This window comes from Bombus pascuorum, chromosome 4 (genome assembly GCF_905332965.1).
Source record: "Bombus pascuorum chromosome 4, iyBomPasc1.1, whole genome shotgun sequence".
NCBI lineage: Eukaryota > Metazoa > Arthropoda > Insecta > Hymenoptera > Apidae > Bombus > Bombus pascuorum.
In genome coordinates this window covers 4746451-4771480 of record NC_083491.1, presented here as the reverse complement: position 1 = coordinate 4771480, position 25030 = coordinate 4746451, and the positions used below count along the sequence as shown (strand labels likewise).

At 40.5% G+C, this 25030-nt stretch overlaps 6 protein-coding genes across 7 annotated transcripts; all 6 read left to right on the top strand.

Moving 5' to 3' along the window:
* Window positions 1-163: 163 nt before the first annotated feature.
* LOC132906106 (uncharacterized) lies at window positions 164-6695 on the top strand. The gene is made up of 3 exons (XM_060957974.1): window positions 164-187; window positions 946-993; window positions 2409-6695. The coding sequence occupies exons 1-3, from the start codon at window positions 164-166 to the stop codon at window positions 6693-6695; spliced, it is 4359 nt and encodes a 1452-aa protein (XP_060813957.1).
* A 1120-nt stretch (window positions 6696-7815) lies between these two features.
* Window positions 7816-10911, top strand: LOC132906057 (uncharacterized). Its single transcript, XM_060957908.1, has 4 exons — window positions 7816-9218; window positions 9279-9860; window positions 9925-10377; window positions 10448-10911. Exons 1-4 carry the CDS (start codon window positions 8903-8905, stop codon window positions 10696-10698), a joined length of 1602 nt encoding a protein of 533 aa, XP_060813891.1. The 5' UTR covers window positions 7816-8902; the 3' UTR covers window positions 10699-10911.
* A 414-nt stretch (window positions 10912-11325) lies between these two features.
* On the top strand, window positions 11326-12477 carry LOC132906591 (uncharacterized). The gene is made up of 5 exons (XM_060958918.1): window positions 11326-11343; window positions 11421-11660; window positions 11741-11937; window positions 12021-12258; window positions 12333-12477. The coding sequence occupies exons 1-5, from the start codon at window positions 11326-11328 to the stop codon at window positions 12426-12428; spliced, it is 789 nt and encodes a 262-aa protein (XP_060814901.1). The 3' UTR covers window positions 12429-12477.
* Window positions 12478-12949: 472 nt separating this feature from the next.
* On the top strand, window positions 12950-16486 carry LOC132906025 (uncharacterized). The gene is made up of 4 exons (XM_060957852.1): window positions 12950-14781; window positions 15316-15386; window positions 15468-15661; window positions 15930-16486. Exons 1-4 carry the CDS (start codon window positions 14608-14610, stop codon window positions 16244-16246), a joined length of 756 nt encoding a protein of 251 aa, XP_060813835.1. The 5' UTR covers window positions 12950-14607; the 3' UTR covers window positions 16247-16486.
* A 1588-nt stretch (window positions 16487-18074) lies between these two features.
* LOC132906221 (uncharacterized) lies at window positions 18075-19730 on the top strand. The gene is made up of 3 exons (XM_060958207.1): window positions 18075-18133; window positions 18590-19115; window positions 19201-19730. The coding sequence occupies exons 1-3, from the start codon at window positions 18110-18112 to the stop codon at window positions 19497-19499; spliced, it is 849 nt and encodes a 282-aa protein (XP_060814190.1). The 5' UTR covers window positions 18075-18109; the 3' UTR covers window positions 19500-19730.
* Window positions 19731-21292: 1562 nt separating this feature from the next.
* Window positions 21293-23312, top strand: LOC132905915 (uncharacterized). Of its 2 annotated transcripts, none has more exons than XM_060957657.1 (5): window positions 21293-21780; window positions 21918-22038; window positions 22147-22221; window positions 22284-22393; window positions 22479-23312. In XM_060957657.1, exons 1-5 carry the CDS (start codon window positions 21769-21771, stop codon window positions 22665-22667), a joined length of 507 nt encoding a protein of 168 aa, XP_060813640.1. In that variant the 5' UTR covers window positions 21293-21768; the 3' UTR covers window positions 22668-23312. The 2 variants fall into 2 exon arrangements, with proteins under 2 accessions (XP_060813640.1, XP_060813639.1); XM_060957656.1 differs by having other exon boundaries at window positions 21918-22047.
* The last annotated feature ends 1718 nt before the right edge of the window (window positions 23313-25030 follow it).

Below are 25030 nucleotides of genomic sequence, written 5' to 3'. Positions count from 1 at the left end.
TGCAGATGAACAAACTGAAGCTACGATGGTCGTAGGGCGCAGTTAATGCCACGTTTTCACAACGAAAGGCAACGATAATATCTCCGCCTATCTACAGAGCACGGCAATTAGACACAAGGCATTAAACTGTAGCGATTGCGAGTGCGGTCTTACACAGCAAAGAATGGTCGAGCGTGGTACTATCATGGTACACCGACATCAGCCGACGTTTCTATCGTGTGAGACTGGTTGCATCGGGAGGAGTAAGCGCGCTGCGCATAATGCGTGTGTTTTAGAGCGCATAAAATCCAGTCGCAAAACTACTGACCATCTAACGCGATTCTTTTATACTTTGTGATAATTTTATATCTAATTGGAATTTCTTCGTATCCTACTGTATCGATTCCACCGAAAAATAATGTTCGAAATATATTAATTCTGAATCTTCTAATTATTACCTCGAACAACGAAGCTTATAAGCAGAACGCAGAGATATAATAAGAGGGATACGAAAGATCAACGCGTTATATATTATTAATCGATAGACTATCATTAATTACGATACGAAATATTTGTGAATCTCGATGCTTAGCGCGATCAGTCAGCCTAAGTTACTTTTCTTCTTTCAGTAATTTGGCGTGGTGTGCACGATAATGATGCGTGGTCGCATCCTGCAGTTATTACGGACAACAATTTCTCAGCGATGGTCGCGTGTCGCGAATGAAAGTATCCTCCGACTGGTGGACTATAGGATAATATTTAGAACGATATTTTTCACTTGGCTACCAGAGTGTATAAAGAAAATCGCGTGTCTACTATGTGGCTCAGTTCTCGCGTGGAGGTCCAGCTCGCAAGATCTTTTGGATTATACAATAGAAATTCTGAGAAAAACCCGTGTTACGATCAATGTGTTCAACGCGAAGCTCGGTGATACTCGGTCCATCTTAATCGTGGTTTCTGTTTTAGAGGGTAAACGGTGCTCCTGCTACGGCTAAGAAAATGTTCTTTTGTCTCGTAAGTACGTGATACCAAAATCTCGACAAAAAGTGCCGATTCGATTCTGTGTGAATTGTGACGATCGGATCACGAACAGTCAGAATTTCGTGAACGAGTGTAGTTCTCTTAAACGTCGATACGCTAATTCTTGTGTCGACGACGATATATTTTCTCGTAATAGATCAGCCTGTTCGAATCGCAATGGAAAGAGATTCGTACTTTTATGCTACGTTAAATCGGAGATCGTAATGTCTTCTCCGCCGCTTTTTAATGCCGTAAGAAGATGAAAATCTCGATAAGCTACCGGATAAATTAAATCACGATATAAAAGAAGAATCTAACGCTGTTTCATATATATCCGAAAAATTAAACATAAAATGCCGATAAAGGTTTATAGAGTGTATCTAAACACGCACACAGAGCCGCGTAATTGGAGCACTTTCTTTCTTCGTATTTCGACGTTGGTGTTTTCCCTAATTTGCCTCGTGTACGTGTTAACCAATTAAACGTCAAAGGAAAGATCTTACTTTCTTTGAACACTTGGGCGATCGAAACCTCGTGTGCCGGATTATTTTGGTCTGCCCGAAAGTAGAACGAAATTTATTGCTATGTGGTTAACGTCCACTTATTAGACGGGAATGGTATTATTCTCTGGCAATTAAATGCAATTTTATTCTGTTCGAAGCAATTCATTATTAGCTACGATTATTTCACTTTATATCCCAATTATCTCCGTCGAATGTCAAACAGGAACGTTCCACTTTAATTTGAATTGCTACCCTCTACTGGCGATTTCCATTAATAACCTTTTCGACTGAAATATTTCTTCTTCGTGCTATATTTTATTCTTCAATTGAAAATCGTCCAAATTCCAAGAGATTCGATTAACATCTAGCTTTTGCGAATCGGTGAGAAAGTTCTTGAGGATTTGCTTCCGTGCACATTCAGTCCTTCACTGTCACAGTACACACGCATGCCTCTCGCATTTTACTTTTCTAGTATGTTTTTTTTTCTAGGTCAGCCCAATGACTGCCATTTATTTTCACCGGTCATTCCGTTTAATTTTGGTATTATCTTAAATTCGTGATAATCGGAGCGCTTTCTTCTTTCGACCACCGGTGCGTCGACTTTCTTCAAACCAGTTAGCGTTTTAGTTAAAAGCATTCGATAAATCCGTTTAAAACGTATCTGCCGCTTCTCGTGCGTTTCGATTTGATTGACGTTACACGATATACAGAGTTGCGAACTTTATCGGGCAGTGAAACGTAGCTTTACTTAACGTACTTCGATCACGATTGACTTTTTATTCCATCGCTTGTACATGGTATGAACAAATTGCGGCTGATAGGTGAAAATTCGATTATAAAGTACGCGAATTAAATGGAAATAGTCGTTTTCTTAACTCATTGTTAATAACTTTGTATTCGGTGCAGGTTGTACTCTTGTCTTTGAGCTGGCCGCACGTAATAGGAACGGGAAACACGCACCCACGGGATGAAGCGGCGTTTGATCAGATTGCAACTGCGTCGGAGAACGTGGCGCAAAATGCGGAGAAGCCAGAACAGAAACCGGAGTTTCGAAACCAGCTGATAACATCTATGATAGATACCACAGTGCACTATGAAAATTCAAATGGGTTTGTACCTATATTAGTATCTTCATCGCCATCACCGTCTGATCCATTCGAGCAACCAGATGCCACGTCGTTGAAGAAAGAAAAAGAATCGATTAACGTTACTTGGAGTAACTTCTTAAACGAGCGAGTAAATCCGGCCAATACCGATAGCACCGACGAACAGACGGCTCCACATGAATCGGATAACCTCGAGGACGATCCTGTTTATTCCACAGAAGCGAGAATATTTTTAAACTTTCCTAACTTGAGCGCAAATCGTAGATCGTTCGAGTATCAAGGCGATCGGAACAATTTCGAGTTGCTTAAAGTTAGGAACGACACACCGGTGGTTGCCACTTATACGGATTTATACGACGAAGCGTTGGGTATCAACGAAAACGGAGAAGAAAAAACGCCATCTACGTTGAAACATAAAACTCAAGGAAACAGGCAGAAAGTGGAAGATTATATGGCAAATTATGGAACAATTGTGTCCGAAAATAACAACGAAGACAATTCGCATAGTTATTATTATTCTCATAATTCAGCAAAGGATCTAGGGAAGAAGAGTCGCGATCAAGAGAAAGTTGACAACAATTATCAACAGCAGCATGTTCTCAGTTATGACGGTCACGGACAAAGCGCAGCTAGACAAAACGAGGCAGCTGCGTCGTCCTTGCCAAGGTTGAACGACGAGGTTAGTGTCTTTTTGAAGACCAACGCAAAGAACAACGGTGATTCTTACAGCTTCGCGCCTTCGTCCCCTCAAGTTCCGAAGAATCACAAATTTTCCCACCCTGTCGTGGTTGCTGAACCTAATTACAAATTTCATCAGCCGTCCAGTATATCCGCTTTCGATACCGATAATCACCAAACTTCGAGGATAATCGATTCGGTGAGCTCCGAAGTGTCGCATCGTTACACGATGAACAACAGAGATGGAAGATATCGAAGCGACGAGGACTCGAGAGACGTGTCGGACGAAGGTGATTACGCGGAGTACACGGAGAGGCCTAGAAGAGTTCAGAAGAGCAGAAGACGACCTAGCAACAGCTCGAAGCGGCTCCCGAAAGAACATCGAGGGGATCTCGATAGCGCGGAGCAGGAAAGCCAGGGTAAGAGACATCATTCGTCGAGATCGAAGTCGCATCGTCAGAAAGTAAGGGGGAATTCATGGACAGACGACGATCGGCATCAAGATCAAGACGATAGCTACGAAGACGCGAGGTACGATGGTAGATTTTCGGCCTCGGAAATGAGGCACGTAAAATCGCAAAAGTCTAATTTCAAGCCGAGCAGTAGCTGGAACCAGATCTCTCCGAACCTTGAGATTTCTCACTCGAGTGGTATTGAAATCGGCCAACTTGAGAAACCGAAACTCATCGTACCGGTCAAAGTGAACTTGGTACCGGTGGCAAACTTTGATCACGCAACAGCGATCGGTAACAGTCAAGGCTTCGACGTCTCTAATGCAATCTTGCACAATATCGTTTCAGCCACGCCACTTAACGCGGTAAGCACGTCCGCTCCTGAGATAAGCACCGGCGAGAATGTGATCGGTAACGATGTAAAGATAAGAGTATCTACGCCCCTGCCAGATATTATCGTTGGCCAGAATAACTTCCACAATTCGATGCACGCGAACCTTAAACCCCAATACGTATCGAATACAGTCGCTCCAGTTTTTGCGGTTACTCCGAGCTTAAACCATAACTTGCAGAGCATCTCGGCTCAAGATGCTCAAGCCACGGCTACATCTCGGCCAGCAGTCGTCACTACTTCGAATCAAATGTCGGCCAATCATATGCCGCAGCTAATACTCCCGCAGCCAACTTTTCAGACTATCTCGACGTTGATGCAGACGCCGGTCATCGGCTCGGATTATATTCAGGTGAATCCTCACGGGATACACGGCCAAAATCCTATTAGTCACGGTAATTTGCAAGCGCAACCGCTTCCAACGATGCCCACGATTACACCGACGCCACAGACTATACCAGTCACGAAGATCAACTTAATAACTTCTGAATCGCAGAACAAGAAGACCATGCTTCCCGGTACAAGCACGAATTTCTTGGCCTCGGCAAGCTTTGCTGTCGGCCATGACGATCAAGGGCAAACATTCAATGGTAATCCTTATTATTTGGAGAATTCCAATTCTCAAGGAGTCAAGCCTCAGGTACAGGACAGTCTATATCAACAGTCGTTGAAAAACATTAACGTAGCGCCGAAAACGAAAACCTATCTCCAGACGACGCATTTGCTACCAGCGGTCTTCAATCCTATGCCAACGTTCACAACGTTATCGGCGAGTACTCCGCAAATATTTTCGGAACAGCAGAACATTCAAGGAACGAATTTTCTGTTGCAACAATCTCGAGATCAGGGCCAACAATATTTGAGACAAAATACCGGTTTCGATAACAGCGCGTCAACGTTGAAAAACATCAAGCTTCCGTCCCTCGCGTATCAAATGATCGATAACACGGCTAGTCATAGTACCGATAATATTAATACGTTAAATGCGTCACCAAGTGTTTCAGGAATCATCGGGAATGCCCATTTACCGCACGTTGGCGCGAGAAACGTCGAAATTGTCAATCCGAATATCAAACCGAACCCGATAGATACCACGATCATAAATTCCTACGAGTCGATGAATTATCCGACTGCTGTTTTAACCACCTCAATTCCTATGTTCTCCACAACCAGCTTCGTTACGGCTAAACCAGCCATATTGTCGACTACCGAATCCACGAACGTGCAGAATGTGATGAATGCATTTACGGATGTAGGCTCGAACAATAATCAAGGCATCGGCAACGACCTGAAGGCGTACCAGTCACAGGACAAACCTATGTTTAATCCGATCAATTTCGTTCCAAACATGGATGTCGTAAAAAGTCAAAATGCGTTGAACAACAAACTGCACGCCAATGAACCACTTCAGCAAAATCTGAACCTAGTCCCATTGATGCCTGGAGGTAATTTCTTTAAACCTTCTTTTTCTGCGCAAAGTGAACTCTTGGTAAAACCGAAATTAACTTTAGATCTGAAGAACTACGCGGAGCAAATGTTCAAGGAATCTCTGAAGACTATTTACAATTCTCAGAAGTGGAACAACGATCGAAAGCCTGGGAACAATCGTAATAACGCTACTGACTTGTCAGACATCGTGAAACTGAAGAACGAGCTGCAACGATTGAAAGCTTCGCTGTTCGATTCTAGGCAAAACAAAGATCAACTGGAAGCGCATCATAGCGAAACAAAGGTACGAACAACCGAATTACCTGGTAAGAAGCCGGACGAGATGATAGCCGCGTTGGAACAAATGCTGAAGAAAAATCCAAAGAATTCTTTGCGCTCCTCCTATGGAAATAACAAACCGTATCGACAGCGCAGGCCTCAAGATCAAGACAAATATAATTTTGGATCGAACAATGACTTTAGAGATACGAAACATGTCAGAGATTTCCTGACACCACCGCAGTTAAATTCGCATCGTACAAAAAGTCATTTACGTGGAAAGCCAGGGAAAAAGAGACCGGGACCAAGCAGATTCAATAACCATAATCATAATCATAAACATAATCATCACCATGGACCAAGGTCACATTCTAGAAGTAATTTGTCCCATAAATCGGCAAATATCGACTCTTCCGGATCAAATATCGATCCAGTTCACCCCGATGGCTCGCCGAAACACGACAACACGCAAGATTCGAAGCAATTCAGAAAAGGCTCCCCATTTGATTCACACGCCTCGCCCTCCACGTTGTCTCGTGATACGATCAATTTCCCTAAAGCGTCCAAACAGCACAAAGATGGTAAAGAGAACGCTTATAATCATCCTAAGGTGCATAATTTCCTTGGTTTATTGATGAAAAACAAACAGTTACCCAATGGAGCTACGCCAAACTACTTTCGCGACAAAAATCAGTTGAATAAATTTTTCGAAAATGAAAAAATGCGGACGCAGCAGCAATTTTACGACGATACTTTGAGGGATTATTATCAGAAAGTGACCGATGGTATGTTGTACTCCAATTTGGGACAGACCGATTCAAGCGCTCGAAGATCTTTGTCGGAAAAGAGAACCGTTTAAGTCTGTATTTCAATTAACAATGTGAGCCGATTCTTTTCGTTAATCTTATAAAGCAAGCCGATTAAAACATTAACAAAAGGTTCTATAAAATCAAGGTATACGAAGATTCGTATTATTAAATATTTTTAATAGCAATACGAAATTTAAAAATAGCATAGATAAATGAACAGAAGTAAGAAGTAGACGAATGAGTGTTATGTTTTGTAAAACGATCATCCATTTTCTTTTATTTCTTTTCATCGTCGGATAGAAACTGTCGCGTGAATGACATTTATCGACAATTCGCTTAAACATTATCTTACATAATATCGAAAGAGTTACAACAGTTTAAACGAATGGAGACTGAAGAGAAAGTTTCAATTGTTTGTTTTCAAGGTACTAGAGATTGTTGTATATATATATATATATTAATTACAAATGAAAAATATCGATTCACTTTATCTTCTTTTATTCAACGCAACTTCCATGTACCATCGCTGTATAATTCTTGTAAAAATCCCTCGATAACGTTATGTAAAGTTGCAAAATTGAATTATAATAAGCAATAGTTGTCTTTGTTTTTAGCCTTCTACTCTATGCGTTTACTTGATTATTGTCGATTACACTCATATCGAATACTTATTGAAATAAATAAATTTTATAGTGCTAATCATAAAAGCGCACGAGGCCAACTTAAATTACAATTCAAAGCTCCAATTTTTCTAATTTTTCGGTGTTAGTCGTTGTTCAAAGCACCGTTAATTTGTCATAAGCGACGAAGAGAATATAGCAAACGTTAAACGTCATCGACGTGGAACTACTTCGTTGGAAGAAAATTTTACATGGATCTTGAATTATTTTCACTTGCCGTACGAGGCGGGCAGGAAAGTGTGAAGAGTGTTTCCCTTAATCGCCATGATATTTGAAAAGTATCCGGATTTCTAACTTTACTTCATTACATCGAAGAGTTACAACTTGGTCTATAAAAGGACGGTAATTGCACCGTGATTGTCCGATAGCAACATAATTATCGATTAGCCGAAGAAAAACTTGCATATAGCGTAATTGACCTTATCCTTACATGGTTTAGTGTTTTTATCTTTTTTTTTTTACAATTATCGACATACTGATTCCACTTTCGGTTTCCTGCACACGTTGCACCAGCTGTGATAGATTCAATTTGCGACAGAGTTCATGCATCAATTCTAGAATGTATATTTACAGCGATAGGCTGTAACTTTCACTAGAAAAGATAGCTGGAAAGCAATTAGAAAGAAATTTTTTACGATTCTTTCAGTCTACAACCTAAGAATGATATGCTCGAGTAGTTTCATGGGAACTATGAACAACGAATATTGGTCAGCTAATTGTACTTCCGGTGAATTCCATGGCTGTATTGTACGTTGGAACACGTTCGTATTAAATTTATTAACAAAGTTGTTTTTCTAAAGTCATTTTAACATACCTTTAATTATGTATAAGATACTTAACGCACTGCGTGCATTATTCAAGAATACCGCGGTACGTATTGTCTTTGTATATCTGCAATTAGTAGACTACAAGTATCAGAGTATCAAATTAATTTTATTAAACGAAAGGTTTAATTTACTTTTTTCTCGAAACGTTATTATTAGGGAGACAGCAGTCACGGCGAAGGCAATAATTATTCACTGCATCGCTGGCACGCAATCGAGGAAATATCAATTAGCGAGGAGTTAGGTCGTTGACACGCTTGCTAAGCATCGACAATCAGAGAGAGTCACGGAGATATAATTCAGTTTTTCTCGACGCGCTTTTTGTCAATTATAGAAAAGTCAAATCCATTCGACTGTATCGCATCGCTAATCCCTGAATATAAAAGATCTCGAAGCCTGCGTTGCAGCCAGTTAAGAAGAAACGTCGGTATCTATTAAGTCGTTGTCGATTAAGCTGGTGCCATGTTGGTACGTTTTCTGTGATCTGTTTTATTTACGATAGTTATATTAGTGAATTTTGTGAGGAAATAAACCTTAGAAAATTGATCGTTAACGTAATATGTGTCTGAATGGTTGAATATATTGCAGGTATTTTTTACCGCTTTAATCGTATCGACGCTGAATTCGGCTACAGGAGTAGAACATCAATTTTTATCTTCAAGCCACGCGAGATCAAAAAGAGGGGTCGTCGAAACTGGTCAGAATGTTCTTCAAGATTATAAATCTCATCAAATTGAATCGATCGGGCCAAATATGCGAAGCATTGGATCGAGTAATGCAAAATCTCCATCGCATTATAAAAACGTTCAAATTGTGAAAGAATCTCCGTTAATCGGAGGTAGCATTCCACTAGCGTACAGCGATACCTTTAAACAATCATCGCCGTATGCTACGTCGCCATTGTCCGTTTATTCCTTCGAATCACGAAACAACGAACGATTATTGCCATATTCTGATAATTTATTTACCATGTCAACTGGCTATAAAACTACAGGTGACGATTTTTCTAAACCGCTGAAACAAACCGGTACGCACCGCCAACCAAAGTTTAACCAAAATGCAGCAACAGGTATAACGATCGATTATTTCAACTAACGTTAATCCTTCCGATCGATTTCTCTCTTTGCAGATACAAATCTCCAAGTTCCCGTGTATAAGACTGATTATCTGTTGCCAAAAATCTCAGAATCGCAGAGTTACGCGCCTACGTTCCAAAACATGGAGAAAGCTTCGTTGCCGATGCTTCAAGTACAAAAGAGTCGAGAGTTACCTCGGTACTTGTCCAGTACGCAAAGCCAACCACTCGTGTTGAACCCTGTGGATCAACAGTTCAATTTCGCAGTCAGAACGCCGAAGCTAAATAGCGTGCAACTGAGTACACCTTTCCTGTCGCCGCTTTCGAGTTTTCAGGGTCAAGTGGTGCCAATTTCCACCGTAGATAACAACGCGCAATTTCCGCAATACAAAGGCGCCGCGGTAGACGTATACCCAACTGTCAGTAGCTTCTCACCGATGGCTTATCAGCCTATCCAACCTCAGTCGCGATTGCATTTTGCACACGATAACGTTCAACGTGTGCAATCTGTTGACAATGTACGTCATGCTACGCCAGCGCAAGAAATTCGATCTGACGTGGAGATCATTGACAAAAAGAAACCTGCGCCTCCGCCTAAAACCGACGACGACGAGGATGACGCCGATAACGACGAAGGTATACAGCGACATAATTTTTACCAGAGTAAAATTCTAATTTAATGAGCGAGTTTGTTGTGCAGATTATGTACCTCGTGAGAAACAATACGGAGCAAATTCAGAGGAAGACGACGACTCCGAATCTAGACCTGGAAAATACTTTAAGGCGCCAGCAACGGAAGGTAACTTTAAGCCATCGACCTCGTTTCCCTTCAAGCAATACGACGAAAAATTTGGCAAATATTCGAGTCAGAATCGTAACGCAGAAGGTGATAAAAAGCCCAAATATCAAGATTATTCTTCGTCGAACGACGAGGACGACGACGAGCAAGCGCCATCAGCTAAATATAACTCGGATCGCGCGCCATCAAAAAGTTTTTACAGTAGGCAAGAGGATGAAGAAAACGATGATAGACATGGTTATGAAAGACAAAAGACCGAAGAAACGTCCGATGATGCGAACGCATCTAAATACCTTGACAAGAACACCGACGATGAGTTTGAAACATTGTACAGAAAGAAATTACCAAGACAAGGTAAGTGTTCTTTAATTAAATATTGCTCTGTGAAGGAAAGAACAAGCAATGAACCAGCGCATAATCGTAGAGTACATCCATCTGAAAGAAGTTCCAGAAGTAGAATATGGATCGAGCTCATCGAAAGGAAACGGAAATGATTACGAGGATCCTTCGGGCGAAGGAAGTTTTAGGAATTTTAGGTATTTCAAAAATTTCCACGATTTCAAAGACTCTGAAGGATTTAATTCTGATATCGTAAAAAGCTTCAGCTTGCTGCCCGGAACGACGTACGGAGGATCTTTTGGCTACAAAATACCTAAAAGAAACGCGGCATCTTAAATATGCGAATGACCTCATGATTTACCAAAATGTGTTAGTATTCAGAATCTAATTACGCTCTATACCGAGCTCAGTGCATATAATTTATCTAAAGTTTTGATATGTTATTTATATTGTTATGTTTGTTTGTATATAATATATTGAACATAAATTTTTATCGTAACTAAAACAACGTTAGATATTGGATTATTTCATTTCCATGGGAAAAAATACCTCTTCGTAAAAACATATCAGCAGGATATTGCGATATCGATCAAATAAGTTGACCTTCTTGCGCGAAGGATATGTCCTACCGGAAGTGTGCGAGACGTAGTTATTTCTTGATATGTTTCTTGATATAAATATAACATAGCCACTTCGATTCACCAATTTCCGAACGAATAACCAGTCTTCCGACGACTAATTGTACAGCAACGACACCACGGCCGATCGTCATTAAGCAACAAAGGCTTATAATTTTCCCGCGGTATTCCTATTTTTACATTTTCTCTTAATAGCATCAATTAATTTTGTCATTACGTCGATGTCGATGGAGCGTTCACTTACGAATTGCAATCTGTATATATACTCGTTCCACAAGTTGGAGAACTCAGTATCATCGATAACATCGTCTACAACTCTTCCAGCATGAAGATCACCTACATGGTAATAAGCCTTGAAATCTTTTTCTTAATCGCTGTTATCGAGGCAGAGATATTAAGGAAACGAAGAAAATTTTTCAGATCGTTGTTGCGTTCGCATTGGTCGGTATCGCGGAGCCAAAATTGTCACCAAAAAGAAAGGAAAGAAGCGTAACTATATTAGGACCATCTGGTTATGACTTTCTTGGAATCGAGCCAATCTTTTCTACCGATTCATGGTCTCCAAACAATTTTGGACCAACTCCCTGGAATGCCGCAAAAGTGCCAGATATTCCCTTATCGCAAGTTCAGGTCCAAGCGACGCATGACGTCGCTCTTCAGGTATGGCAGACTAATTTGCATCCCTTTTAATTAAGAAAGTCCGCACTTTGCTTCACACCGTGGTTTCTCGTTAATCTCAGACGTTACGGGAACCACCTAGTGGCACACCCAGCGTTGCATATCCTCCGGATGTGCTGAAAGCTATTCAACAGGCGAAGGAAGCAAATCAAAATGTAAATCGGGCGCAGCATAAGGTAGCAGAAGCTAAACAAGCTGCCATTGTTCAGCAGAAGGTTGCTCTGGCTAAGGAAGCTGCGGCAAGGGAAGCTGTGGCGAGGTAAATGCATGCATTTCACAAGATGTTTTCCAAAGAGTGAAATTAATTAATGTAATACGTTCGTCGACTATTTACATGTTCAGATCGCAAGAAATTTCGTCTGCTGCCGAAGCGGAAGCTAAATCGAGCGCAAAACAGTTAGTAGCTCTGCAACAAAGATTGGCGTCATTGAAGGATGCGGTTGCAGCTGCACAGCGGGTTGCCGCAGCAAGGGAAGCAGCTGCGGCTGCTGCCATTCAGAGAAACGCTGCTGCGACGGCTGCTGAGTTACAGAAACAGGACGTTGACAAACAGATCAGTCAAAGCGAGCAGGAAGCAAAGGTGACAAATCGTCAATTAGTTTACACGAGTTTGAACGGAGGCAGTTGATGCACCGTACTGTTGTTAATTTACAGGAGAAAGATATAATCGCTGCCAAGGAGGAAGCTGTTGCAAATGCTGTACGATTCGCGTCATTAGGAAAATCGACGCATCATCCTTGGGGTCGTTAAACGCTTTCCACTTAAAATAATCACGAATGTTTTTTTTCTATTCTTTGTTATACTTACGGTGGTGGTTTATCTCATTTCTTATTCTCGTTACAAATAAAGTTTGTTTTCTGCAAAACTTATCGATTACTTCGACCGGCACATTATGAATAGAAAGTGCGACGTGTGCTTTCACCAACAAATATATTGTACCATAAGATTCCGAGAACATATGCGGCTGTATGTATTATCATTATTATTGCGCATTACGTTTAATCGCTCTAAGCGGAAAGAAGCTATCTCTTCTTATGCCATCGAACGAACGTTTTAGCGTCACATCGGTAAAAGATTATCTAAGAACGCGTGATCGTGACGCACTCATCGGTCGATCATCGTGGTAACTGGATCGTTAAAAATAATCATGATGGAACAATGTTGCTTCCTTTCACGAGAAACTCTAGCGTTAAACAAGGTGGTCAGGATCCTTTGAAAATTGCCATTTCCTGATCCGGCGTAAGACAATAGCGTAGCAGTTTACCGCGTATTCGTGGGAAGTGGCAGTGAAAGTGACGGTGGGCAGGGTGATTCGTTCCGCAGGAAGACGGTATCGATAGTCAAAGAATGCAATATCTAGTTACGTGCAACACAACGCCCAGCAGCCACAGCAGGAGAACGACCGAGTTAGATAAACTCTTTGCGTCGAATCTACCAGCGTATCCCTACCGGAATCCTTTCACTCACCTCTCTTTCTTGACCATCCGTAATACTCCCTTTCTCCCCGTTACGGTCTCCGCGATCCTGTCGAGCTGCTCTGCTTCTACGAATCAGGAGTAATTACGTGGGAAGAAAGTCGTTCGATCAAAGTCACTCTTTCTTTGCTCGATGTCTTCTATACTCGTTCTGTGACCATTCACCTCGATAATGGCCCTTTCTGTCAGCGCCATAGAAAGGAAACGAAAGGAATCCACCGATGTATCCTTGTAATCATCGAGCGTTTAGTTTGGCGAATCTAATGGGAATTTGGATTCGTTTAGACGTTTTCGCAGAAAAGGGTCTTAAAAGTTATACCATTTCGTTCTCGAGACTTAAGTTTCTAGATGTGTCGCGCAAGCGATAAAAGATATTAGCGCTTATCAACGGTTCTATCGTTATCCAAGACTTACCCTGCCTCGTCTAAAGAATCGCGATAGTTACCTTGTATAACTTCGGATAGATACAACTATTATAACGAACAAACACGCCTCCTTTCACGTCGAACTGTCCAACACTTTCATCTATATCGCTTTTTCGGATTTACTCGCTTTTTGCCTTTTACCTCACCCAGTTTTATTTGCTTTGCTTTCTTATTGCGTGAAAGATCGCGTTACTGCCAGTGAAACTAGCCGTAACTCGATTTTTGTAACAATCGGTGTCATGAAAGCGTTCCATTCTATATTCGTTTGAAAAAGTTAAAGTCGTTAATTGCCAACAAATAGCTACGAATTATTAACTTGTCTAGAGACTCGCGGTTGTCCTATTTTGCACACGTTGCGATATTGCAATAATAACATTAATGCGAGATACAGCATAATTTCCGTAGCGCTCGATTTAATTTCTTTGGAACGACATGGTTGACTTTCATGCGAGAATTTCACGCTGGTGACATCGCAAAATAAGGCAAAACGGAAGAAAGAGAGTAGGAAAAGAAATCGATTTCAACGCTGGATCGGTAGAGAGGATCACGGACGGTCCGCATAGGCGTTCACCACGCTCACCGCGTTCTACGTTACTTGGAAAATCTGACGATGCATTTCGTCGAAGTACTCTGAACGAAGTAGATACAACGGTGTTTTGTCGAGAGAAAGCTTGTCCAAAAGTTATACGAGCTGAGAAATCTTGGTCTCGATGGACCGCATCCACTAACTGTACATGTACTATGTATATAGGTATGGCATACGCGAATCGATGTTTCCGTAATTAAGAATGAAATTAAATTACGCACGTAGCGGTGAAAGCTCGCTTGAATGAATCAAAGATCTATTACAAAGATTACAGTCTAAACTTCTAATTTCTTCCGATCGTGATCGCTTACCTTTTGGAATCAAAGATTCCGCCACGGTGACGTAAAAAATTAATTCTCGCTTGGATGCAACGGCGTCGAGTTTCAACGCAAATTCATATGGATGTAAGTATTTCCTACAGTTTAGCGTAGTCCGGGATATAAATGCGAGCATGCAAGTCCGGTTTTCAAGAGAGAAAGATTATCCACGCGTCTGGGAAAGGGAGAGGGAGAAAGCGTATAAAAAGGATTGGTCCATCGTCAAGCACTCGCAGTATACGTATTCGTTTCTTCATCTACTGTCCCATTAGTAGTCGAAAAATGCTTTCTTGGTCTTTTGTAAGTATCCGAAAAAAAAAAAAAAAAGAGAAAGAAAAGAGGATGGATACGATCGATCCGATGGACATACACGTAGGCACGCGAACGAGAGGATCTCGAGTCTCGGGGGAAACAGTGAATCGTGACCGAATGTTACACATCCTTTGCAAGTTCCGCTCATAGCGCAAACAATGCCGGTGAAAAGTGAATATTGGTATTTGCATACTTTCTTCTATACGCACTTACGTATTTGCGATGGCGATGGCTCGTAAAGTCGGCAACATCGTGGCCCCTATTCATCCCGCGCTTTATATTCATACTTCGAAACGAAGTTACGATCGCACTCTGTGGATATATCATTGCGAATATGTGATTTACTAGCACCAGTTGACCGAGTTTAGAAAGTGCCAGCTGCGAACAACAGAACTTCGAACACGACGCGACTGATTTCTCTCGTCTCTACCCTACTTGTCCGTGCTCGTACTTGATCGACAAAAAGATTAAAAGCCCGATATCGTTCTCGTGCACCTTGAATCTAACTATCGATTGTTTCAGGTATGGGTAGCAATTGTATTCGCGAAATACGTAATAGCTAGCATCGAAGGTAGTCCCGGAGGTTGGCAGGGGTAAGAGACTATTTAGGTCTGTTTTCCATATATCTCGTAAATCGAAGCATTTGCCTAAATCGGATCGTTTGTAATTAATAGAATATCAGCAGGCAACGATTATGGATCAGAACATGGCTTAGAATTAGGCGGCCTGTCCAATTATGGCTCTTATGGCGGTGGTGGACTGGATCATGGATTGCATGGAGGACAAGTTCATTACGCTGAAGCTGTACCGGTGAGCGAGCACGTGGAAATTACCAGGCCCGTGCCAGTGCCTGTCGTCAAAAACGTTGGTAAGTTTGCCTCATCGATTAAAATGCTGACGTTAATTGCCATCGTGAAACTAGATAAGCGTTAAACTATAATCTTAAATTTACAAAGTGTTCGATCAGTCTCATACTCTCGACTAAAATTCACACTTTGATCAAACTCTCATCTTCGATTATACGTATATATAATATATAGTTAACGCAAACCAAATGAACATCGTGAAATCTAATTCATCGTCGTAAAATTTCTTGGAATAATTGCTTAATTAAAAAACTTTTTACGCTACTACAGGAGTACCGGTTGCTCAACCAGTGGCCATAGGAGTTCCACATCCAGTCGCGGTAGGAGTACCACAGCCCTATCCAGTTCACGTACCGGTTGCGAAGCCAGTTGCAATTCCCGTGGTGAAGACCGTGGCCGTTCCAGTCGAGAAGAAGGTTCCATTTCCCGTGGAAAAGGTGATACCGGTCCCGGTGGAGAAACACGTGCCTGTACCGGTGGAGAAACACATACCAGTGCCGGTGGAAAAACCGTACCCCATTCATGTGCCGGTTTACAAACACGTATTCCACAGGGTGAAGTCTCATGGTCACGGATGGAGTCATTAGACGTTACAACATGATACTTTGAAGATATATGCAGATTTACACATATGGCCGTAACAGCAAGCGAGCGTAACTTCTGCGTGTGTATCAGCTAGTCTATACGGCAGAAGATTGCGATTCTCTTCCTCGAATGATCACAAAGAAGGCTCTTCGTCTTCGATCGGGCACACATTGTTGTATAGATCGAAGATATCAACGAGCCATCTATCCAGGAGTCGTAAAACGTCTCCAATGCTGTTTGTATTTATGGTTGTTTGTTTTGTTACTGTGTTATCAAATAAAAAATTAATTTTTAATCGAACCCAGCCTCTCTTTATCCTCTATTCGCTGTAAATTAACGTTATTTGATCGATTACGTGCGTACGTTGGCAGATCTCTTTCGCCATCCATCAGAATTAAAAATAATAGATAGTTAGCCGTTATTTCCAACACGTGGAAAACTCCATTTATTACCTTCTCTCGACTAATTCTATTATTAACGAGCTTAGCTAACGATAGGTCGCAATCGTTGCAGGATAGTTACAGTGTAGTCGCAAAGAGTTATTTTAATATGAGCGCACGTGTTCCCCGATCCGTCGGAATAATTACTCGTAATCTGACAAGTAATCAGATGTTATCAATAGGCTGGGCAAATTATACCTTTCCCATTAATTTGGATAGATCGCGAAATTTCGGCACTTTTTATATGACGCATGGTCGCTTCGTTGAATCACGTTGATATACAAGAGAAACATGATAAGGACTGAAGTCACGAATTTCGTTATATCTCACCCGCCCTCTAATTATTATAATTTTCTGGATAACAACGGTCAGATAGCACAGTTCGTGTCTAGATGATCTCAAGACGGTTCGTTATGCTCTCTCCACAAGCACGGATAAATTCAAAGCTACGTGAGCTAGACACGTGTATCAGATATCGTTGTACACGATCATCGTCAATTTGTCACATAGTATGAGCATTTTCTATATCATTGCAGACACATAACTGACGCGAAAGTTTCTAACAACGATGTTCTGGCTTTATTAACGAAATAGTTTTAGCTTGTCGAATTAATGCGAGGCAAATAACATGGTAATCGGTAATAGATCTATACATTAGAGGCTCTTAATGCTTTTTTGCGCATATATTATAAAACCACCTATTTCCACATTTTAGATCTTTTATTTACATTTTCCAGATTCTTTGCTTACGTTTTACTTGTTCGTTTACAGCCTTTTCTCTTCGGATTCTATGTATTCGCGTATAATAAAGCGAACAATTTCCTAGGTCGCGAGGAATATCGTGCGATACACACAGGACGTGTTAAGTATTAGAAATCCTCGCGCGCGCGTGGGAATCGCGATACGCTATGAAGTCGCTAAACCGTATTTTCTACGAAACTTTAAAGGAAAAGACTCGTAATTACTTAATAAGAAAATCGTTCGATCTCGTTAATTACGCTGAATTCAGAAAAAATTGAAAGAACGATAAAGAAAAGAAACATTGTGTTCAAAGTATTCAAGCCATATCGGCAATGTGCATTCACGAGTCTAAATAGTTCCGTTACTTTTGAATATGTATCGACTTAACGGTGGGAGCACCGGTCAGTGACAGTCGATGAAAATTGTGAATGTACGCGAGCACTCGCCTATGAATAGAGCAGAAAATGTCTAATTCACACGGTGCTGGCGGAATCACAAAAATGGCCAATACTTACGACGCGTTCGCCGCACCGATACCTGAGAAATAGCGATTTATTATAGCGAGCAGGACTAAACTACATCGTCGACAGTGAAAGGCCCAGTGGTATATTAAGACGAGCAATGAGCAAAGATGTATCAGTCGCCGAAGAAACTTCTACAACTAGCAGTCAGGTGTATACTTGCATGCGCCTAAACATGAACAAAATCGTGAGTAAAGAATTCGGAAAATTCCTGTATTCACGCGACTCGTACATTTACGAATCGAACAACAAGGCTTCTTAACAATTAATCGATTAAAGAAATTGCTCGTATTTTTCCAATGTATCTTTTTACCGTCACTCGTTAATAATCTGAAAAAGCGTTCGCCTTTTCTTTTCTCACTTTCCATATTTCTTCCGGCTCCTTGTCACGGTGACATTAATTAATAATAAAAGGGCGAGCGATTCAAGCATCGTTTATCAATAATTTTCTACGCCATATAAAGACATTTCATTTGGCAACCAGTAATCACAATTCTATTATTCACGGAAAGATCATCGCGTTCAGTATTGCCACTATATTTACTCGCAAAGAAACAGTACATTTTCTTTCTAAGCGCATTCTATTTCAGTCAGCCGACATTCAAACGCACATTCACTAACGTGAACTTTACCTTCAACGTAGGTGCTACTTTCCCTGGTGTCCTTGGCCGCGAGCGTGCCGGTGATCGTGCAACAGAATCAAAATGAATTTCAGCCTCAATTACACGGAGGTTTTCAGCCGTTAGAAAGGTCTGATCAGGAAGGTCTCGGCACTTCCTCAAGTGGAAGTTACGGCAGTGATTATGGCGGTAGCTACGGTGGCGGTAGCTACGGTGGCGGAAGCTACGGTGGCGGTGACTATAGTGGTGGTAGCTATAGTGGCGGTAGCTATAGTGGCGGAGAATATGGTGGTAGTTACGGCGGTGGCTTTGGCGGCGGTGACTTTGGCGGCGGTCACGGTGGAGGCCTCGAGGGATCTTCCGGCGGACACTTGGAGTCTGGCGGTGACCACTTGGGCTCCGACTACTCCTCCCTAGGAGGTGGATACGAAGGTGGAGACGAAAGTGGAGTTTCCCTTGACGGAGGTCACAGTGTAGTGCAAAGTGTTCCCGTGTCCGAGCATGTTGAGGTAACGAAACCCGTACCGGTCAAGGTGGTTAAACACATCGGTAAGTTATAATTACGATTCTTTGTAAAAACTTTTCCTACCAACGTCTCTACCTGTCATATATTTTACAAATACTTTGCTTTCAGGGGTACCGGTTCCTCAGATCTTGAAGATAGGCGTACCCCACCCAGTGCCAGTCGGTGTTCCTCAACAGTACCCGGTAGCTCATCCAGTTCCAAAATTGGTTCCTGTACAAGTGATAAAGACCGTCGCTGTGCCAGTGGAGAAGAAGGTTCCATTCCCGGTTGAGAAGCATATTCCAGTACCAGTAGAAAAGCCCATCCCTATTACGATCGAGAAGCACGTGCCAGTGCCAGTCATCAAACCGTATCCCATAAAAATACCCGTGTACAAAACGATCTACCATCACGCGAAGAAGCACTAAACTTTAGCGACTCGTTACGGAACGATCCATCCGACTGATACTAAAACGACTGCACACACGTTCATCGCTTTTGCTCACGGTTCGGTTCCAGATTGAACAACCATGATGGAATCGCGGTGAATTTGATTGTTGAGGCTGGCTAGATTTATGGCCGACTAAATTTTTATTGTTTTTATCCTGTATATACACGAAACAATGTTATCGCTGTTTATTTTTTTTTAATTTTATAAATGTTACTGTTTTTGTTTTTCAATAAAAACGTTGAAAATAATATGCACAGCTTCTGTTTTTCGAGCGAGAAATTGAATCTCCAACAACTTTGAAGCAATTTCCTCATTGTCTGTACTGTCCTACGTCAAACGTGATTAATGTTTCATCGGATCGATGTTTAATTGCAAAGATGAGATTGATATATCGAGCGAGTGCTACTTACGGTTACCTGCAGCTTTACATTGCGAACGAGCTTTTCTGTTTCAAAAAAATATGAACACATACTTTTCGAGAGAAATCGAATAACTCAAATCGAGGCAACTTTCCACGTAGGATTAGACGGAACGAATTTTTACGTTGTAGATAGATGCGGTCATTGTACTTTAACGCACTCGAGATCATAATCAAAACTTTCACTAGTATTTTCGATGCATCAGCTACAGATTCTATGGAAAGTGAATGTACATATATATCCACTAGTTCAGGATGGAAAAGAGCACTTGATCAGCAAATGAACTACAAAGATAGAGGAAGTCCAGCAAGGTTACAAATGAGTGGTCTTTACCTGGTTATTACCTTATATCTGGTTAAACGAAATTTAGAGGAAGTAGCATGGTTATGGCTTTCCTCTGTACTTGAGACAATCGATAGGTAATCATAAAATTAAACAAGCGATATCACGTCTATGTATTAATAGCTAGCATAGTGAAAAAGACATTCCTAAATAAATTACGCGATTGCGATTAATCTTTTCAGTCATAAACCTATGAATAATTACGTGATTTTGTAATATTCCGCAAACTGTCGTTGGATTCAAAGAAATACATAATATGGTAATAATGGCTACTTAACAAATAGTGGGGTAGCGAAGATGAATTTTGTTTATTCAAAGTAGGATGTTTAATTTTTCATGCTTGATTTTGATAGCATAGCGAATCCTCGGGATAAAAGTGCTGCGGTACGTTTATCCTGAAACCTACCATTTCTGAGATATTTGACTTTGTTCATGCTATTACTTTCGTCATTCAAAGTGTCGACCATGTGCAGCGGATTATTGTTGTGTGTGTTACGATAGACTGGAACGATAAAAGGAGTAAGGAGTGCAACGGTTCAAAGATTACAACGTTCTATCGATGCACATGGTTGACACTTGGAACAATTTACATAACGAAAATAATAGAACGAGCAAGGTCGAATATCTCAGAAACGGTAAATTTTGGAATATATGTATCCGAATACTTTTACATTCGAAATTCGCGATTCTTTCGAAAAAAAGCATAGAAAGTTAAACATCCCATTGAAAGAAGAAAAAATTATCTGTATATCCCCACTACGCATCCACCTGTCGAAAAATCATTATTGCCATATCATGTATTTTTTTAAATCCTACGACTTTCATTGCTAACATTTTCGCGTCTTGTTGGAAATAACGAAGATGTTCAGATATTTTAATGTTCGTGGGATACACTGTACAATGTACGTACAATATCGAAATATAAGATAGAAGTATACGTATCATTATCGATCTTTTATCATTCACGCATCTTCGTGCCATCCAATGTTCATTTCTCTCATCCTGGCTTTACGTTTTACTTTTATGATTAATATCTGAAATATTTTAGCATCCCTCGGCATATTTCAAGTATAATTAATGTATCAGGCGTCTAATCGCTATCAGGAAGTAGGAAGCAGGAAGTATTCCGTGATTGCATATATGTTTGACCGTGGTGTTTTGATTTCAAGCGCATTCAAATGAGTGGTAGAAAGATACGCAATTAAGTCAGTTAATGAGACTGAGGAATTGCATCGAACTAAAGCAGCGCGTTGTCCGGGTTAGCACAGGATGGAAATCCTGTATTACGTAACCGTTTCATCAAGAATATACGGTGTTTGCAGGGATAGAGAAATGTAACCCGATAGTGAAGGTGTCGAATAGAATTTCGCGTGATAGTGGGGTTACTTGTCCCTTGCAGAACAGTATATAAAGTGTCTACGCTAAGAATTTCTCTTGAGTTGGTCTTTTATTCAACACGTACTCGTATACACTGAACAAGGAGACATGGAAAAAATCGTACGTCAATTTAATGTGACATGTATATAGATACTTATGCTAGTAATCAATAACGAAAGTGTCACGTGGTTCAAACGTAATTGAATCGACAATGTTCTTCTGTGCTAGTAGACTCGTACAAGATTTATCTTTTGCAGATCGTAATTTTAACGATCGTTTCCTCCTGTTGCGCTGGAGAACTAGGATTCGGCGATCATGGATTAAGTTTGGGGGAAATTGCCGTGGGTCACGGCGAAGAAGAAATTGGTCTAGATTTAGGTGAATTAGGTTCGGTATCATTCGTAAACGTTATAAATATTATTACTAGTAAAAGGGCTACACTTTAACACCGTATAAACGACGAGATCATGTTTTATTTTATGTCAGGTGGATCAGAGCACGAGATCAGCCTAGGAGGTCACGGAGGAGGTGGACACTTCATACCCTCTGTGAAAACAATTGGTATGTGAATTAGTATCAATTAAACATAGAAATTCGCATTACATTTGGTTTAATTGCAATAGGAATACCAGTCCCTAAGAAGGTTCCTTTGCTGATACCTCACCTGCAGGTTCAACAAATTCCACAGAGTTATCCAGTTCCAGTGTTCGTACAGAAACCTGTTCCGTATCCGGTAAATACTCTCGATTAAAATTTTATCATTCCTCGAAATGTCTTTTAAATATTTAACTCATCAAAATATTATTCGTTTATTTTAGGTGGAAAAGCAAGTATTTTCTAAGGTGGAGAAGAAAGTACCCACGCCCGTCGAAAAAATCATTCCAGTGAAAATTGAGAAGCCTGTTCCATTCACTATAGTGAAACATATTCCTGTTCCAGTGGCGAAGCCTATTCCAATTAAGATTCCAATTTACAAAACAGTAGTGCACAGCTCCAAGAGCCATTAAGCCTGTGAAATTGGCGTTGTTGATTGTTCTTGTTTTAATCGTTGCGGCAGGAGTGCGTCGTTGAAATTACAGTTTCTATCTGTTTTATATTTATATTGTTTTGTTATACATCGTACTTGATAGTTTCGTACGTTAAAATTATTTATTAATAAATGTAATTATATTAATTACAAATGCATCGTCCACACTTATTTACACCTGTTAGGCGGTAAAGCTAATTCTCGTTTTTTAAATTATTTATTCTATTGTTCAACTTATTTATTAGCTAAGCTATTTTATTTTACTCTTCAACGTTGTCAATTAAATTGTATAAGAACCATATCGAATCGTCTAGGCTGTTCTTTTCGTCTATAAGAACAGATACAGAAAGATTTACGTGATATTACGTTAACGGAATGTTACAATTATTGGTCTGCGTTTCACAATGAAGATGGAAGGCACGGAGGAGAAAGGAGAATGTGGTACGTCCGAGGCATTTGTAGCGAAAGCCATCATAATAATCGTCTTCCTCTGTCATTGACCTTCGTAAATTCGACTGCGGCGGCACAGAAAGAATTGGCAAAAAGAAAATGTACGAAATTCTTAGATGTCAGATGATAAAGTTTTACCGAAAAATGAGAAAGTAAATTCGAAGAAGACTTTCACTCTCCTTTTCTTTTTTTCTTACAGTCCCTTGAACGCGGAATAACGCAAAGTTGACATTAAGAGGAAGATCATAACTCATAATGATCTAACCGTCGGACTACTTGTAACGAACGAGCGCATCGTCCTTCTATCTGACAAAGGTGCATTAGCATAGTAACGTGGTCACGATAAAAAGAGCTGAAAAAGAATGTTGGAAGAAAAACCGCGATGCGGAAGAAAACTAAGGCGAAAGTAAAGCATAAAATGATCTACCGTTCTGTTGATCTTGGCAATCAGGAGATTGTAAAAGAAGGGAGTACAGCTGCTAAAATACATCGTGTAGGTATGAGAAACTGTACTGTAGGAGATTATTGACCTCTTCTGTAGAAACTCGTTAATATATCCTGGCTGACATTTCCATTTTTACGAATAATCAAGTTGGATTTTATTTGTACGATGCAACAGAAGAGGCGGAGGAATGACATAAAAAGATTATTCGGAAGAAAGTTTAATATCCGGGAAAGCAAAAAGAATTCGTTAATAATTCCTCGATGTCGAGACAATTTGAAGATTTAAATTTTATATTTATATATATATATACTTATACTTTGCTGTTCTTTATACATCTAAGCACGATGCTACTTTATTATGATTCTCATTACTCGCTTGTAACAATCGATTAAATTACTCTGAAAAAATATTCGGAAACGGTAGACTTAATTAGCTGCATAGAAGTATAGAAAAAAGTGCAGGACTTCCTCTCACGATTCCTTTCGCGTACACCTCTCTCAACCATCTCTTCCGGTAGTCAATAACGAGCATAATTCATTGTAGCTATTTAACGTTAGAAACAAGATCAAAAGAAACAGTGAAAGAAATAGTTGCTACAGGAAAAGGTCCCTCGGTAAAAGTAAAATATCGTCTATGCGTAACGCTTTTTAAGAAGCATAGACACGCTTCTATTGTATATCAAACATTCTACTGTCCTTCAAATTTCTAATCAAAGAGAAATCGCTGTCTTGTCTTATGTAACGAACGGTCGATCATGTCTGTTAAACGAACGCTTTTTGGTTGGAACAACGTCTTAGATCCAAAGGAAAAACATTGACAATGTTACTTGTCCGCGATCTGGGAAATGATCGAACGTTTACCTTGAGCTATATAGTCGTCAGTACGGACTCCAGCGTACTTTCCATGTAAGAGAAACAGAAAAATATGAGAAAGGGTTGAACGCACAAGCTTTCCTCCTCAAGCACACCTGCTGAGCAGACTAAACGACTCTTCGACTTTTAATAGATAAATTGGAACAAAAACGGGTAGAAATGCTACTTTCGCTTCTTCGGAGAGGTTGAGTGTTCTTGAATCGTGTTTGAACTTTGAACGCCATTGGATTTCTATGGCAAACCTCGTTCCTGCGTACATGGGATCTGTTCAAGCAATCGACAGCGTAGGTTCGACATTTGATGTGACATGCATCGCGTGCCACACTCATTAATGAGATTGCGCTCCGCTTAAAACAGCATCCGTGTTCGTGATAAATAAACAAATAAATCAAACCGTTAAAAGGCTGGTCGTATCGCTTTCGCTTTCGAGAAGATTTTACCCCGACGTAATTAATTTCGTCGAACAAATTTAATAAGACGAGAAGCAAATTGTAACTTCCGAGTTTAATGCGAACGCTGTATCTATATTTGGGACGACGGAAATTTGCACAGAGGAAGCAGTATACACTCGTAAAT